The following is a 17,741-nucleotide window of genomic DNA, read 5'->3' on the forward strand; positions in this document are numbered from 1 at the left end:
ACCATCTGCCCAAGTTGGCAAACAGGGAAACTGAGGCCTGGAATGGTGAGGAGGCCTGACGCCTTAGAACTAAAACATTATTCCCCAGACTCCCACTGTGACGCTTTTTCCTCTGTTTCCCAGTACTTAAACTGTTACTCTAAAAGAATTTTGTCCTCACTCCCTGAGGGCAGCGGTTGGTTTATCTGCTTTGGTGGAATACTGCTTGTTGGGAGGGATTAGTATCCTGGAGGATTTCCCTAACCTGACAGTCACCAGCTCCCGTGCTCTTTGGGACCTGCTTGCATTTTCCATCAGGGAAGTGAGGCTCTCCTACAGCTGTTCTTGTCGTCAGCCTGGGGCTGGGTAGTATTTTGATCTTAACGATGCCTGTTTGTTTACTCTGAGCTAGTCTTAGTGTAAGAGTCACTTCTCTATGTACATAGAAACCGTTGTCCTTTATTGACAGAAGCCCTGGAGATGGGTCCCCATGTGACTCTAGGGTTCCTGAAACCTGGCTGGCCACTCTGCTTGATCCTCCTCTCTACTGATAGCTCTGAGATGGGATCGGGGTGGTGGGAGCAAGCAAATGGCTGAGGTGAATCATGGGGTGGTTATTTTAGTCCTAAGGGTTTCCTTGACCCCCAATAGAAACTGCTTCTCCCTAATTTGTGCTGACCAGTTGTGTCTGGTGTCTGATCTTCCTTTGTTATTTGTTTCTTTTAGTAGCCCTAAGTCAAAGCAGGAGGTGATGGTCCGTCCCCCTACAGTGATGTCCCCATCTGGAAACCCCCAGCTGGATTCCAAATTCTCCAATCAGGGTAAACAGGGGGGCTCAGCCAGCCAATCCCAGCCATCCCCCTGTGACTCCAAGAGTGGGGGCCATACCCCTAAAGCACTCCCTGGCCCAGGTGGGAGCATGGGGCTGAAGAATGGGGCTGGAAATGGTGCCAAGGGCAAGGGGAAAAGGGAGCGAAGTATTTCCGCCGACTCCTTTGATCAGAGAGATCCTGGGACTCCAAACGATGACTCTGACATTAAAGGTATGTCTATAAGATCTTTGAGACTCAGAGGGAAGTAGGTGTTCCTGAGGGAAAGCCTCTGACATTCGACAGAGGCCAGAGAGCCTAGTATCAGACAAGTGGGGAGAGTAGGTATCAGATGCAGGAGTTCTCACAGTTTATGATGGAACTATTTCTTCTCAATTTGTTACTAGCTGAAGAATTGTTTGGAACCTCCTAGTTGAGGAGTTCTTGCCCTTAAGGATGCAATGATTTAGGGGTTATGGTAGGATATTTCACAGGCCTAACCCTGTTTGTACACATGTTTCTGGCCTCTGTGCTGTTTGTACTTTAGTTTCAAGCCAGTCACTCTAGTTTGTCTGTGCCAGCGGCCCCCACTGGGGCAGTGTTTCTGGTATCCCTTCTCTTCTCCATCAGAGCAATCCTCCAAGTCTTGAGGCTTGTATTCTCTAGTTGCCATTTTGCCAGACTTGCAGACACAAGAGGAAGCCTTCATGGCCCTGGCAATAGTCCAGATTTGTTACAGCTGATTTTAGTGTAGCAGGAATGAGTGGCTACCAGATGTGTAGAGATTTGGCGAGTACCAAAATGGGGTGAGCCAAGAAGGGTATGGGACCAACAGCTGTGGTTTTAGGCTTTTTGCCTCCTCGTATAAGACCAAAAGTCTTAACTGTAGGCCAGAACATGAAGTTAGTATTCAAGGAATGGAAGTACGATTTTCCAACCCAAATTAGAAATGAAAACCTGGGTGATTGTTTCTCCTCCCTTCCTCCGCTCCTCCCTCAAGTGTTTTGGCAGGCCTGCTATAAGTGCTAGCACTATGCTGGGGGGCCATGGTCAGCAAGATAGATACAGCTGTTGTCCTCAAAGATTTGAATGCACCTAGAAACCTGATTGTTAGACAGTTACAGTAAAAGATGATAAATGCTGAAATAAGAGAAGTTAGAGGGCTGCGAGATCCATCCCCAGTTAAGTCTAGGAGGTTTCAAAAAGGTTACCAGGAAGAAGGGACATTTACGCTAATATATGAAGGAGGTGTAATAGAGAGGTAAGGAAGTGGGGGAAGACTGCTCTATGATTAGTCATTTGAGAGAGAAGAGTATTTGAAATTTTATGAGTAGAAGAGGTTTCCTCTTAGCAAGGTGGTACTTCCTTGAAATTCTCAAGGTTGGTTTGTGTTGTGATGCTATAAATGCTAGCAGAAGAAAGGAAATTGTATTCTTTCTATGACGAGTCATTTTATTCTTTTAGAATGTAATTCTGCTGACCACATAAAGTCCCAGGATTCCCAGCACACACCACACTCGATGACCCCATCAAATGCTACAGCCCCCAGGTCTTCCACCCCCTCCCATGGCCAAACTACTGCCCCAGAGCCCACACCTGCTCAGAAGACTCCAGCCAAAGTGGTGTATGTGTTTTCTACTGAGATGGCCAATAAGTAAGTTGACGGCTGTGTCTTGCTGTTGGGCAGGGCTTGTCTGGGGACCTAAGTTCTTATTCCCATTGCAGATTGATCTTTTATTATCACCTAAAGTTAACAGTACAGAAAGAGATAAAACATAAAACCTCCCCAACCCAAACTCCCCCAGAGGCAACCACTGATAATATATCCTTTGCTTCCCTTTCAGAAATTTTTCATGCGTGTACAGATATACTTATATACCTCTTTTTGTTTTTTTGAGATGGTGTCTGTCTCTGTTGCCTAGGCTGGAGTGCAGTGGCGATCTCAGCTCACTGCAACCTCCACTTCCTGGGATCAAGCAATTCTTCTGCCTCAGCCTGCTAATTAGCTGGGATTACAGGAACCCATCACCACGCCCAGCTAATTTTGTGTATTTTTTAGTAGAGATGGGGTTTCACCATGTTGGCCAGGCTGGTTTTGAACTCCTAGCCTCAGGTGATCTGCCTGCCTCAGCCTCGCAAAATGCTGGGATTACAGGCATGAGCCACCGCACCTGGCCATATATACCTCCTTTTAGAGAAGAAATTGATTGCACAATACACACTTTTCTGCAACCTACCTGTTGTTATTTTCTAAACAACACAAGTCATAAATGTCCATTCTAGAAAAATTAGAAAGTATAACTAAAAATTAGTATCTCTGGAATTTGCAGAGATAACTACTGTAAACATTTTTATATATAAATTTCTAGTGGATGGATGAGTCAATTTTTATTTATCAGAACTGTGATTGTACCCTACATATGGTTTTCTGACTTGTTTTTCACTTAAGATAAAAAGTGAATCTTATCAGCCTTAAACTGTCACTAGGTATTGTACGATCTTATCTTCCACCTTCTTGGGTTGGGATTTTAAACTCAGATTCTCCATAAAACGCCTACCACAGTGGATTGGTTTCCGGAGAAAATCTTGGTTTTTGTTTTTTAATGCCTCTTTTGGGATTTGCAGATGGCTATCTTTTAATTTTAGAATTTTGATGGTAAGTGGTAAACATAAATAATGAAGCATGTTTGTCTTGATTTCTTCTTCAACATTTGTGGTGGTTCTTTATATTCCTTCTTCTCCCTTACAAGTTTATTGTGGGGTTAAAGTGCTTTGGAATTACAGTTAGTGAAATAGAAACAAGTTCTAGTGTGTGCTGTCTCTTCCGTCTTTGCAGAGCTGCAGAAGCTGTTTTGAAGGGCCAGGTTGAAACTATCGTCTCTTTCCACATCCAGAACGTTTCTAACAGCAAGACAGAGAGAAGCACAGCCCCTCTGGTATGTTGTTTCAGAAACCGAGTAATGGTTTAATGATTCTACAGTGACTGCAAAGGAAAGGAGGTGGTGAATTGAATTGATAGGAAGGTAGTCTTGATGGTATGAGCTGTGTTCTTGGCATTTAACCTAATTCTGACATTGTGGGGCATTAGGCATATCATACTATACTAGCGTTTTCTACGAGACAGATAGTAGATTGATGAATTGCTAGGGGGAAGAAGATGCAAACTAAAAGAGGACCTACAAAGATATCTTTGGGTTTCCTTCATGTAATCGTCTCTGGGAAAATCTAAATTCAGACCGTGTGTACAGAGCAGGTTTTTTAAAAATAACGCTCTTGAGCTAGTTGAATAACAAAGAACAGAAAAAAAGCAGCAACTACAACTTCTGGAGTACATGATGACAATATCATAATCAGAGCCTCATCAACTTTCAAAGTGATTCATATTTATTTCAAAGTGATAAGACCATTGAAGGCTTTTAATTGCTTGATATTTGTAAAATTGTAATAAATGTTAGTCTGTTTTCTATCTGGATCTTAAGCACCTGCTATAAACTCCATTAGAAAAAGCATACAGTGGATGTAGTTTATCAAATTGAACCAAAAGATATTTCTTGTATCTGGCATCATCAAGCCATTGCACCGAATGCTATGGGAGATACTAAGAGGTTCAAGACACAGTCCCTGCTTTCAGGGAGCATGAAATCTAATACTGGGATGAGTCTTTTTTTTTTTTTTTTTTTTTTGAGATGGAGTCTTGCTGTGTCACCCAGGACGGAATGCAGTGGCGCCATCTTGGCTCACTGCAAGCTCTGCCTCCCAGGTTCACGCCATTTTCCTGCCTCAGCCTCCCAAGTAGCTGGGACTACAGGTGCCCGCCACCACGCCTGGCTAATTTTTTGTATTTTTTAGTAGAGATGGGGTTTCAACGTGTTAGCCAGGGTGGTCTTGATCTCCTGACGTTGGGATCTGCCTGCCTCGGCCTCCAAAAGTGCTGGGATTACAGGCGTGAGCCACCACGCCCGGCCCTTGGGATGAGTCTTAAACATGGGAAAAGTTAATTGACAATAAATGATCAAAGTGACAATTCAAGATAAAATAGGTGGCATCTTTCCTATTTTGTGTATCAGGAAAGTCTCCATCTTTGTAGACATAAGCAGAGCTTAGGCCTTCCTAAACTTAGAAAAGGAATTTCACGTTCCCCATGCATCTTGACTACTCAAGGGTAGAAGATGCATACCATTATATTTAAAATGCGTATTGTCCTGGAATGAATACGGTACAGTGCAGCTGAAACCAACCTTTTATTGACTTAATGGTAGTTCTTAATATTAATACTACACCTACACCTTCTCTGGTACTAAAATCAAGAAAGGAGTTAAGGAAGGAATTGGGAATAATCCATTGTTCCCCATCTAAATGTTTTCTGCTGTCATGGTTTCCTTATATGAAATCAGTACCCACCTACAACAAACAAAACCTGACTAACAAAACCAAACTTAAAATGGCACTAGAAGGAAAATCAAGGTGACCTCTACACTCCAGTTAGGAGTTGTGGACATGAAATATACTTTTGACTGTACAGAATCATATAAGATTCAGCCGATCTTACTCACACAACTCGATACCTACAGACAAGTGCATGGATACCTCCAAATCCAACATTTATGTATGTATTCACAGAATATAAGTACTCAAAGATATGTTTTCATGTATATATAACACAAATTGTTCATATGCAGAGGTACACATAATTATTTGTTTACATATTTGCACACAGGTAAACATTCCAGAGAGTAGGTGAGGAGGTAAGAGCCTGAAGGGTTTGGAAATATGGACTGGATTAAGTGAACAAGTAGGAGCAAATGAACATGAAAAAAGGGTCTGGAGAAAGGCCTTTGGTGAAAGGTCTCTGAGACAGAGTTTGTAGATCAAGCCCTTCTATTTGTCAGTGCCCTCTTACATTTCAGCAGTGCTATTGGTTTAGACCCAGAACATATACATCCCTCTTCCAAACATTCAAGGTGTCCATGTCAGCTATTGTAGGTGAGTGTGCTTCTACCCTGGACTTATATAGCATTGGTACTTAATAAATAATAATAAGGCAATCATCCAGCATGTTATAAAAGGGCAGTCTACTGTCTACTAGAAAGAACAGTTCAAGAGACACCATAAGCTAGATAGCCTCAGATTTCTCCACAGAAGCTTCCTGTCTGCAGATTATCTCACTACAGTTAATGTACAAATTCTTATCAAATATGGAATCAGTGATCACAAACCAAAAACAGAAACCGGAGATGTCAGACACCCTGGAAACTCCAGGAGGGGAGCGCCTCAGTAGTCACCCTGCCAGAGGAGACGTTGAAATGGAGCAGTCTTACCCGCTTCCTCGGCTGGTAGAGTACAGAGCTGCAAGTGACTTACGCTTTCTCTTTCAGATGGCAACATCAGGCCTTTTGATTGACAACGAGAAGTCTACATACCCAGTTATACTTTCAGGGAAAAGAAAAAGGTGTTAGGTACAGCCTCCCACATACCAAGAAACTAATCTCTCTCTGAATCAGAAACACATAGTAGACATGTGATATCAAACCTGTTCCTCAAAATAGATACTGAAATGTATTCACTTTGGCAGAGTGGCTCTCCCCTGGCATACTTTTAAAGTTATTGAAATCTAATCTTCAGCACGGGAAAGAGGATGCCATTTGACAGTAAGTTTAAAAAAAAAAAAAAAAATCCTTGCCCAGAAGAGGGTTGTACATGAGCACTTTCTACAGCCAGTGTCAGTTAGATTTATGTGACTGGGTACAATTCCTTTATAACATATCTTGCTCTTTTAATTGCCCTTCTGTTCAGTTTACCAGTGATTTTTAAAATACTTGTTTGTCTTCAGAACACACAGATATCTGCCCTTCGGAATGATCCGAAACCTCTCCCACAACAGCCCCCAGCTCCAGCCAACCAGGACCAGAATTCTTCCCAGAATACCAGACTGCAGCCAACTCCACCCATTCCGGCACCAGCACCCAAGCCTGCCGCGCCCCCACGTCCCCTGGACCGGGAGAGTCCTGGGGTAGAAAACAAACTGATTCCTTCTGTAGGAAGTCCTGCCAGCTCCACTCCACTGCCCCCAGATGGTACTGGGCCCAACTCAACGCCCAACAATCGGGCAGTGACCCCCGTCTCCCAGGGGAGCAATAGCTCTTCAGCAGATCCCAAAGCCCCTCCGCCTCCACCAGTGTCCAGTGGTGAGCCCCCCACACTGGGAGAGAATCCCGATGGCCTATCTCAGGAGCAGCTGGAGCACCGGGAGCGCTCCTTACAAACTCTCAGAGATATCCAGCGCATGCTTTTTCCTGATGAGAAAGAATTCACAGGAGCACAAAGTGGGGGACCCCAGCAGAATCCTGGGGTATTAGATGGGCCTCAGAAAAAACCAGAAGGGCCAATACAGGCCATGATGGCCCAATCCCAAAGCCTAGGTAAGGGACCTGGGCCCCGGACAGACGTGGGAGCTCCATTTGGCCCTCAAGGACATAGAGATGTGCCCTTTTCTCCAGATGAAATGGTTCCACCTTCTATGAACTCGCAGTCTGGGACCATAGGACCCGACCACCTCGACCATATGACTCCCGAGCAGATAGCGTGGCTGAAACTGCAGCAGGAGTTTTATGAAGAGAAGAGGAGGAAGCAGGAACAAGTGGTTGTCCAGCAATGTTCCCTCCAGGATATGATGGTCCATCAGCACGGGCCTCGGGGAGTGGTCCGAGGGCCCCCCCCTCCATACCAGATGACCCCTAGTGAAGGCTGGGCACCTGGGGGTGCAGAGCCATTTTCTGATGGTATCAACATGCCACATTCTCTGCCCCCGAGGGGCATGGCTCCCCACCCTAACATGCCAGGGAGCCAGATGCGCCTCCCTGGATTTGCAGGCATGATAAACTCTGAAATGGAAGGGCCAAATGTCCCCAACCCTGCATCTAGACCAGGTCTTTCTGGAGTCAGTTGGCCAGATGATGTGCCAAAAATCCCAGATGGTCGAAATTTTCCTCCTGGCCAGGGCGTCTTCAGCGGTCCCGGCCGAGGGGAACGCTTCCCAAACCCCCAAGGATTGTCTGAAGAGATGTTTCAGCAGCAGCTGGCAGAGAAACAGCTGGGTCTCCCCCCAGGGATGGCCATGGAAGGCATCAGGCCCAGCATGGAGATGAACAGGATGATTCCAGGCTCCCAGCGCCACATGGAGCCTGGGAATAACCCCATTTTCCCTCGAATACCAGTTGAGGGCCCTCTGAGTCCTTCTAGGGGTGACTTTCCAAAAGGAATGCCCCCACAGATGGGCCCTGGTCGGGAACTTGAGTTTGGGATGGTTCCTAGTGGGATGAAGGGAGATGTCAATCTAAATGTCAACATGGGATCCAACTCTCAGATGATACCTCAGAAGATGAGAGAGGCTGGGGCGGGCCCTGAGGAGATGCTGAAATTACGCCCAGGTGGCTCAGACATGCTGCCTGCTCAGCAGAAGATGGTGCCACTGCCATTTGGTGAGCACCCCCAGCAGGAGTATGGCATGGGTCCCAGACCATTCCTTCCCATGTCTCAGGGTCCAGGCAGCAACAGTGGCTTGCGGAATCTCAGAGAACCAATTGGGCCCGACCAAAGGACTAACAGCCGGCTCAGTCATATGCCACCACTACCTCTCAACCCTTCCAGTAACCCCACCAGCCTCAACACAGCTCCTCCAGTTCAACGCGGCCTGGGGCGGAAGCCCCTGGATATATCTGTGGCAGGCAGCCAGGTGCATTCCCCAGGCATTAACCCTCTGAAGTCTCCCACGATGCACCAAGTCCAGTCGCCAATGCTGGGCTCGCCCTCGGGGAACCTCAAGTCGCCCCAGACTCCATCGCAGCTGGCAGGCATGCTGGCGGGCCCAGCTGCTGCTGCTTCCATTAAGTCCCCCCCTGTTTTGGGGTCTGCTGCTGCTTCACCTGTCCACCTCAAGTCTCCATCACTTCCTGCCCCATCACCTGGATGGACCTCTTCTCCAAAACCTCCCCTTCAGAGTCCTGGGATCCCTCCAAACCATAAAGCACCGCTCACCATGGCCTCCCCAGCCATGCTGGGAAATGTAGAGTCAGGTCAGTATGCTTGCATCCTCACAGTTGCACCTTGTAGCTGGAGACTGCTAGAGCCTGATACAGTTACTTTAAGAAAACTGGTGTCTTGAGTACACCTCTGGCAGTCTTTGTTGAAATGGCCGTATTCGTGGCAAGGTGCATAATCAGTGTTTCCATGGGGTTATGCAGAAGTGCCCAATCTCAACAAAAAATATGTGTGTCAGAGGGACTGTTAAAAGGAAGAGGGGAAATGGGGATTATGTGTTGGGTTCACAGAATAATTTACATTCGCACAATGAACAGATGCAATAAAATGTCTTAACAGTGGATGAATGTGGCTTCATTAAATACTGGACCCACTGCAAGCGGCTGCCCTTGAATCGAGATTCTGGGTATAATCCTAAACAGACAGGGGAAGCTGCTGTAAGACTTGTGTGGTTCTTGTAAATACCTGTTGACCACAGAAACAGTTACCAAAACCTTCTCCTTAGTAGACCACAGTTTCCACACATCAGCTACAATTTAGGAGGATTTTCTTCCTGGGAGAGATTCTTGCTGATGATGATGGTTTTGTGAGTGGGACTTGAGGTGGTCAGTGGAAGTAGCGCCAAGGTGTAAATACTAGGTTGGCGCTGTCTCCACCTGAGAAAGACTAGAATCAGAGCAAGACAGAAGATTTATCCTACCAAGCTAAAGTGTCTCTCGGTGGAGTAACAGTTCACTGAAGCAGTACAGTGGAACAGCCCCCTCGGACCTTTTTGGTTCAAACATCTTGGTTGTGGAAATTAATCAAGAATGCGTGTAGGGTGATGTCGTTAGTACCTGGGGCTATATCACTAGTCTGGCTTCATGGCATACTAATACCTGAGTCGAATTCTAAACTGTGATTGGCAAGGGAAAGAGATCCACTAATTTCACATTCTATTCAGTGAAATGGTTGTCTGTAAACCATATTTTCCCTAAGCTTGAACTAATATTTCTAACACATTCTGGTGTGTTTGTCTTCACATCTGCTGATCCGTCATGTCACCTCCATATCACGCCGCGGTCTCCCTCTGCACTCACACAGAGCTTGACTAGAAGATTGATGATTTGTGTCTGGGGTCTAATAACACTGTCCTGTTCATCTGTTTCATTCCTGGCCTTGCTAGTTCATAATCATAGGGCCCAATACCCTTCAAAAGGAATCTAATTCCCTGCCCGTTTTGTTTTATTTTGCTTCCTTTTAGGTGGCCCCCCACCTCCTACAGCCAGCCAGCCTGCCTCTGTGAATATCCCTGGAAGTCTTCCCTCTAGTACACCTTATACCATGCCTCCAGAGCCAACCCTTTCCCAGAACCCACTCTCTATTATGATGTCTCGAATGTCCAAGTTTGCAATGCCCAGTTCCACCCCGTTATACCATGATGCCATCAAGACTGTGGCCAGCTCAGATGACGACTCCCCTCCAGCTCGTTCTCCCAACTTGCCATCAATGAATAATATGCCAGGTAAGAAATCAGAAAGGCAGGTTGTGGAGTGAGTGCTAGACCAAAGGGAAACCTCTTCAAGCGTTTTCTCAATGGCTGTACACCTGAATAGGTGGAAGTTCAACAAGTAGAAAAAATCTTCCATCTAAGGTAGTTTCAGTAGAATGAAAGTGTCTTGACTAGAGGAAGATAATTTCTTATTAGCTTGATTCCTTATTTGTAAGAAAGCAGGTTTCTTTATAGTTCTGATGCTTCTGTGTACCTGGATGGTTTTGAGGGTTTGTTTTTGTTTTTTTCTCTTTGGGTCCTCATGTAGCAATAGAGAGAGCAGTTTCTAACAGGCTGATTGGAAAGTCTTTAGTTCTCAAGTACTTTTTTCTGGAAGAGCAGCCTCAAACCACAAGCAGCCACAGGATTTCAGACAGTGGAAAGCTCCTATTTCCTAGAGAAGCGTTTTTTTTTTTTCTCTTTTTTTTAGGACTAGGGAGATAATAAAATCCTTCCCTTCCCTACACATTCGGTACACCTTCATTCCTTATACCCACCCCTCACCTCGACCCCTGCCACCTGACTAACAGAAAATGATCAGGATGGTGAAAGCGATCAGCAAAGAGACCATGAGTTTTCAGCCACGAGTTTCTGGTTCCAGTTCTATTCTGATTGTTATGAATGCTATGGATTTATCAGTAACTCTAATTAACCAGGTTAGTACATGTACCAGGAGGAGCATAAGCCTCATACCACACTCGGTGGTAATTCCACAGAGAGACCAAATACTTCAGTGTCCCAGGGACTGTATTAGAATATGTTACTTTCCTTTTCTATTAAAAGTTATTTCTTGAACATGTCATGTAATCTCGAGTTTTAAATGCTTTCTCTATAAGGCACTATAAAATAATGCCAAATGCCAATTGGAAAATGACCTGTTGATAGTTTGTTATGATTCCTGATCATTGGGATTGTAGTACTGATTTCTCCAAAAGGACCATACTTGAGTCATTCAGGCAAATTGTTTTCTTCTGTGTTAAATGTCTCCAATGAGGAAGACGAAACTCATTTATGTGCTAATTTATAACTTTTCACACATGAGAATTTCTCCCTTGCTATCTTCTACACACTCTTAAATCATACAGTTTAAGACTCAATAATATATTGTCCTGTAGAGCTCTTGGTTTGTATGTCCCCAGATGTATTATGATCTTATTGATGGCGGGGATTGTGTGTTGTATGTTTTCCCAGCATTGTACTATGCGCATTGGATGCACAATAATTTTTTTGTTAATTTATTATAGTTTTTCTGAGTTGATTTTTGGTTAAGTTGATTCCTTTGATATCTTTATTTTTCTAGGAATGGGCATTAATACACAGAATCCTCGAATTTCAGGTCCAAACCCCGTGGTTCCGATGCCAACCCTCAGCCCAATGGGAATGACCCAGCCACTTTCTCACTCCAATCAGATGCCCTCTCCAAATGCCATGGGACCCAACATACCTCCTCATGGGGTCCCAATGGGGCCTGGCTTGATGTCACACAATCCTATCATGGGGCATGGGTCCCAGGAGCCACCGATGGTACCTCAAGGACGGATGGGCTTCCCCCAGGGCTTCCCTCCAGTACAGTCTCCCCCACAGCAGGTTCCATTCCCTCACAATGGCCCCAGTGGGGGGCAGGGCAGCTTCCCAGGAGGGATGGGTTTCCCAGGAGAAGGCCCCCTTGGCCGTCCCGGCAACCTGCCCCAAAGTTCAGCAGATGCAGCACTTTGCAAGCCTGGAGGCCCTGGGGGTCCTGACTCCTTCACTGTCCTGGGGAACAGCATGCCTTCAGTGTTTACAGACCCAGATCTGCAGGAGGTCATCCGACCTGGAGCTACCGGAATTCCTGAGTTTGATCTGTCCCGCATTATTCCATCTGAGAAGCCCAGCCAGACGCTGCAATATTTCCCTCGAGGGGAAGTTCCAGGCCGTAAACAGCCCCAGGGTCCTGGACCTGGGTTTTCACACATGCAGGGGATGATGGGCGAACAAGCCCCCAGAATGGGACTAGCATTACCTGGCATGGGAGGTCCAGGGCCAGTGGGAACTCCGGACATCCCTCTTGGTACAGCTCCATCCATGCCAGGCCACAACCCCATGAGACCACCAGCCTTTCTACAACAAGGCATGATGGGACCTCACCATCGGATGATGTCACCAGCACAATCTACAATGCCCGGCCAGCCCACCCTGATGAGCAATCCAGCCGCTGCCGTGGGCATGATTCCTGGCAAGGATCGGGGGCCTGCCGGGCTCTACACCCACCCTGGGCCTGTGGGCTCTCCAGGCATGATGATGTCCATGCAGGGCATGATGGGACCCCAACAGAACATCATGATCCCTCCGCAGATGAGGCCCCGGGGCATGGCTGCTGACGTGGGCATGGGTGGATTTAGCCAAGGACCTGGCAACCCAGGAAACATGATGTTTTAAGCTGCTAAGATTGGATGTGCCGATCCTTGTCAAGATGAGATTCCAGGTCCTGAGAGCTGCTTTGAGGGAGTTCCAGGAGTACTTACTATTGGTCATGCAATAGGAGAACAGAGACCCGAGGGCTGCTTTGGGGGAGGGGGGAACTTGAGAATGTATGGATTTACCTGAAAACAAATTATTCATTTAATCAACAGGTGTGTTTTTTTTAAGATTTATTTTTTAAAAATTATTTTTGTGGACTTGGGTATCCATGATGGCACCTACTTTTGGGAATCTGTAGCTGTGCTTTGAGAATTGCCATCGGTCATGTGTTGCACCGTTCTCTGTATGTTTACGTCCTTTGGACTGGCTTCTCCCAGGATTCTTTTCTGTTTTTGTTTTTTGGATTTGGGCTTTATTTTTTTTGTGTGTACTGTACTATATTGTAAAAGGGATTTTAGCAGAGACTTTAGTCTTTGGGGCAAGAGGAGAACAGGAATGCTGGGCTGTTTACTTTAGGTGGAGAATCCATCTTCAGACCTTTGGACTATTTTCTTTCAACTCCAGTGTATAGAAAAACCAAACAGCGACCTCAGAGCAGAGTATTAATGAAAAGCACAAAAAAAGGAACTAAGTTCAGCGAGGGGTGGGGGGAGGGGGGAGATTTTTCTTTTGAAAAAATAATGACTCTTAGGACATTTGTTTTTCAGTTCAAGTGCTCTTCAGCACTGTCTGTCTCCCAGTATACCAACCCACTGGCACATTTTTCTCGTTTTCTCTCTCCCATTTTGCTCTGTCTCCTCAGTTAAGTGTTTCCTTCCCTTGTGCCCCCCCGCTGGTGACCCTCTGCTTCCCTCTCTCTTTCCCTTTGGCAGCTGCAATACACAGTGTTATTTTGGGGAAATAAATCTAGCAAAGCCTCGCCTTCCGTGCCGAGCGTCCTCCTGGCTCTGGGAGGGAGAGGTCTGTCCTTGGGATGCTCTCTGGTCTTTTCTTCCCCTAAGTCTTTCTCTACCCCATCATACCCTTCCCTGCCCACCTTGTTTTCTGTTCTCCTTTTATTAGGAATTCCCAAGTGAATTTTATTAATGTGGGAGTGGAACAGATGCTAAAAGCTATCCAGGATTTTGTTTCTGTTTGTTTTCAATTTTGTGGTTCCTTCCCTTTCCGCCCCCTCCCATGCGTAAGACGTTCTGTGTAACCTCCATTAAATTTGGTACAAAACCACTCGCCAGAGCTGTGGTGTCAGAAAAATAAAATATATTGTTTCTTACAAAATTGAACTGCCTTTTTTGTTCATTTGGATTCCTGATTGTTTAGTACTAGGCATACCGGTTGCCATGTGACCCAGAGGCGTAAACTCTTTGTATTGGAGTTGATCAATAAGGTGATGGTTAGGGAAAGTAAATAAAAGTATCTTCTCAAAGCATATTCCATGCTGTTAAGGAATAACTACTCATATAGGTTTATTCTGTACTGTTCCTATCTCAAGTCATGAAATCCTAGTTATAAGCAGAAGAGTAACCCTGGTCCCATTGCTGAACTTTACCTCCAGGGCAATTAATGGTCTTCATTAGGAATGTTTGTGAGAGCCAGTTTAGTGGTATGAAGTAATTAAGAAGGCCAAAGGTTGTATGTTTAGTTATTTGAATAAACTGTGAGGTGTCCCTGGGTCTTGTTAAGGTAGAATATTATTACCATACCTGCAAATTATGGGTTTCCACAGTCCGTGGGTTTCCATGGTCCTTTCTGGCTCCCCACCTCCCCCCATCTCCATCACCTCTGCTAACCCTGCTCAGTCCGTGTGCACAGTTCAGTTCCCACCACACACATCTTCAGCAGATCAGTGTGTATCCTGCAAGTTATGTGTCTAATGGACTCGCTGTTGTGCTTCTGTGCAGTTAATTCTGTTCTGGTGTGTGTATTTCTTTTGAGTTGTTGTAGGTGTTTTTAGCTCAGCGAGTGGGCGTCTGTGTGCGTGTTTGTTCTTAGGTGAGAGAATCTAAGCGAGGAGCGGCAGGTGCAGAGTCATCTGCAGACAAACTTGTACAAATTGGGCTCTGCTGGTGTTTCACAGTCTGAGCTTTTCTCTCCGACAATTGTTTTGGAGAGCCATTTTCTCTTCCTTTTCAGCAGCCCTGTCTTCCCAGTAATGCAAGTGTCCCAGACAACAGAAAATGTGGAGATGAACATTTGAGTGCCTACTCTACCAGTCGTCTCCGCGCACTTCATCTTGCTGATTTTTAAGGGGCTCTATGACGTGAGTGGTGGTAATCTCGTTTGCAGATGAGAAAACGGAGCTCACAAGTTTAAGAATTCTGATTCAATCTGGTGTATTGTGTTGGTGCTGGGTAGTGAAACTTTCATGTTGTAGAGAAATTAGGATAGTCAAATGAAGATTTTGTTTCACAAACTTAGCCATGTTTCTGGGTTCTCTGGCTTTAAAGTCTATAGATGAGAACAGACTGACAGCCAAGCATGGGCAGCACAAGATGAGAACCTGAAGGAAGGGCCCTACCTGGCATTTGCCCACTGGTCTGGCTTCTTGGGGCGCTCCCCTCCTTGCTGTACCCAAGTGTTGCAGTCACTAATGGTGTGTGGTCCTGTTGTTACTCTCACAGACAGGGAGTCGAGGCATAAAAGGTACCCACAAAGCAGAGCAGGTACCCACTTAGAGGGCTAGCAAGAGACCGGTGGGTCTGGCTGCTGTGGGCAGCTGGATGTGTGGCACTCCTCTCACAGCCCCCTGCTGGAGAACTTGCGGCAGTGCAGAGCAACTTCCCCACCTGGTTTTTAAAAATACCTCATCATACATCTTCCTTCATTTTTTAAATCAGCACATGCCATTTCATCACGATCATCTCTGACAAGCCAAATTTAGGGTCTAAATACAACAATTTCTCATTTACTAAGATTGTTACAAAATAAAATTACATTTAGACTGGATGCTACTGCATGGAGAACTGATGGAAGATTTTTAAAAAATCAGTGAAAGAGTGATGAAGATGTTTCATATTAACACATTCCTGTGAAAGCCCAGCCAATCTTCTCTCCTTCCTCTCCTGAATTTTGGGACTGAATGGAGAAAATGCAGTAGTGACTTGTTCACTTCAGGATAAGTGGTGGAGTGTGTGTGACTCATAGCATTTTTTCTTAAGGACTAACTAGAAGTATGTGGCATTTTCCCTGAAACAATGTAAAATAAAATAATTTTCTTTAGAAAAGATTCTACACTTATAAATGAAAACAGACATAATTATAGGAGTCTTATGAAGGAGGCGGCATGAGAAAATAAATTGAAAACAATTTTACGTATTTAAAGCTACTCCTTAAAAAATGGATCCAACATCTCTCGCAGCCTCCCTGCGCTCTATATTTCTTGATATTATCATCACAACGCAACTGTGGTCATCAGGGCCAGCCTCATGGATGTGCCACCTGTGCAGTTGGACAGGACCCAGCTTGGTTTAATGCTCCACCGTCACTGTTTGGAGTTCTTCATTATTGAATAAGGGCTCCACATTTCCATTTTGCCCTGGGTCCCACAGATTGCTTAGCCAGGCTGTTGTAAACAGAAATCACAACAGCTCCACAGAGGTGCTGCGACCCCAGTCTCCATATTTATTCTTGCTACTGAACAGGTGGCCAGGATACTTGCTGTGTTCCGCTTAAACTGTCTACACTTCAGTCATTTCCTTTTCCTTTTCTGAGTAATTTCAAGGTGCTGAAAGGAGAGGGAAGTTGCATTTTAACCCAAGGAATCATTTATTTAGCAAATATTTATAGAGCACTTACTGTGTATCAAGAACTGTGCAAAGGCTGGGATGTGGAAACAGGTGTGTAAACCAGTAATTGCGATACAATGACTGCTACAGTGAAGGTATGGACAGGATGCAATGGGCCAGAAAGGAAAATTCAATGAATGCTCAAAGGAAAGATGATTTTCTGAACTGACTCTTAAAGGAGAGAGCAGTCCTGGAGGATGGTGGTGAGCATTGAAGCAGAGGAAATGGGAACAGCAAGGGCCTACTGATGGGATGGCCTCTTTAAGGGAGGAAGAAGTAAAGAAGTAAGAAATAAGCCTAGGCCGGGCGCGGTGGCTTACACCTGTAATCCCAGCACTTTGGGAGGCCGAGGCGGGCGGATCACGAGGTCAGGAGATCGAGACCATCCTGGCTAACACGGTGAAACCCCGTCTCTACTAAAAATACAAAAAATTAGCCAGGTGTGGTGGCAGGCGCCTATAGTCCCAGCTACTCAGGAGGCTGAGGTAGGAGAATGGCCAGAACCCAGGAGGCAGCGCTTGCAGTGAGCCGAGATTGTGTCACTGCACTGCAGCCTGGGCAACAGAGTGAGACTCTGTCTCAAAAAAAATAATAATAATAAAATAATAAAATAAGCCTAGAGAGAGAGTGGGTCACGGAGAGCCCAGTGTGGCCCACTAAAGAGTTTGAACGTTGAAGTTTTAAGCAAGGGATCAGGTAATCAGATTGGCTGGGATGTGGAAGATAGGCTGGGCGCCGGGTGAGAGAACCACAGGAAGATCACTTGCAAAAATTTGCTTATTCTACAAAATCCTTAGACTCATCTCTTTTGCTTTAAATAACATTAAATTGTATCATATTTCCCATGCTGTTTAGACAACTTGAGCCTCACTGCCACTTTCTTTTCTCTAACTCAGACCTGTAATTTTTTTCAAAGTCACAGACCCTTACATTTAAGAAAAGTCATGGAGTCCTAATTTGGTGGTAAGATTTTAGTAGCACGTTTAAAGCAATAAGTGTATAAAGCACAAAACCAGTGGGTGGCCAAACATTTCCTATTGGAGGGAGCTAAATCATAAAAATAATGTTAAAAGGAAGGTATGCTATGAGGATTGTAATAGAAGTTGTCTCTATCTAACATGGCTTCTTACCTGGGTTACTGTTAAACAGACACGAATCTATTTTCTGCCTATAGGTGACCCCACGTCAGCTGTTAACTTTCTG

The 17,741-nt window shown here is 45.3% G+C and overlaps 1 protein-coding gene across 1 annotated transcript in view; it reads left to right on the forward strand.

Moving 5' to 3' along the window:
* The window catches only part of BCL9 (B cell CLL/lymphoma 9), an 89,846-nt gene extending 75,815 nt beyond the window's left edge, over positions 1-14,031 (forward strand). Inside the window, exons 5-10 of the mRNA XM_025375124.1 lie at positions 706-1,022; positions 2,253-2,442; positions 3,625-3,724; positions 6,619-8,860; positions 10,069-10,329; positions 11,657-14,031. Of these exons, the coding sequence (XP_025230909.1) occupies positions 706-1,022; positions 2,253-2,442; positions 3,625-3,724; positions 6,619-8,860; positions 10,069-10,329; positions 11,657-12,774 (4,228 nt within the window). The 3' untranslated portion in view covers positions 12,775-14,031. The remainder of the gene's footprint in view (positions 1-705; positions 1,023-2,252; positions 2,443-3,624; positions 3,725-6,618; positions 8,861-10,068; positions 10,330-11,656) is intronic.
* The last annotated feature ends 3,710 nt before the right edge of the window (positions 14,032-17,741 follow it).

Source organism: Theropithecus gelada, chromosome 1 (assembly GCF_003255815.1).
Source record: "Theropithecus gelada isolate Dixy chromosome 1, Tgel_1.0, whole genome shotgun sequence".
Lineage (NCBI taxonomy): Eukaryota > Metazoa > Chordata > Mammalia > Primates > Cercopithecidae > Theropithecus > Theropithecus gelada.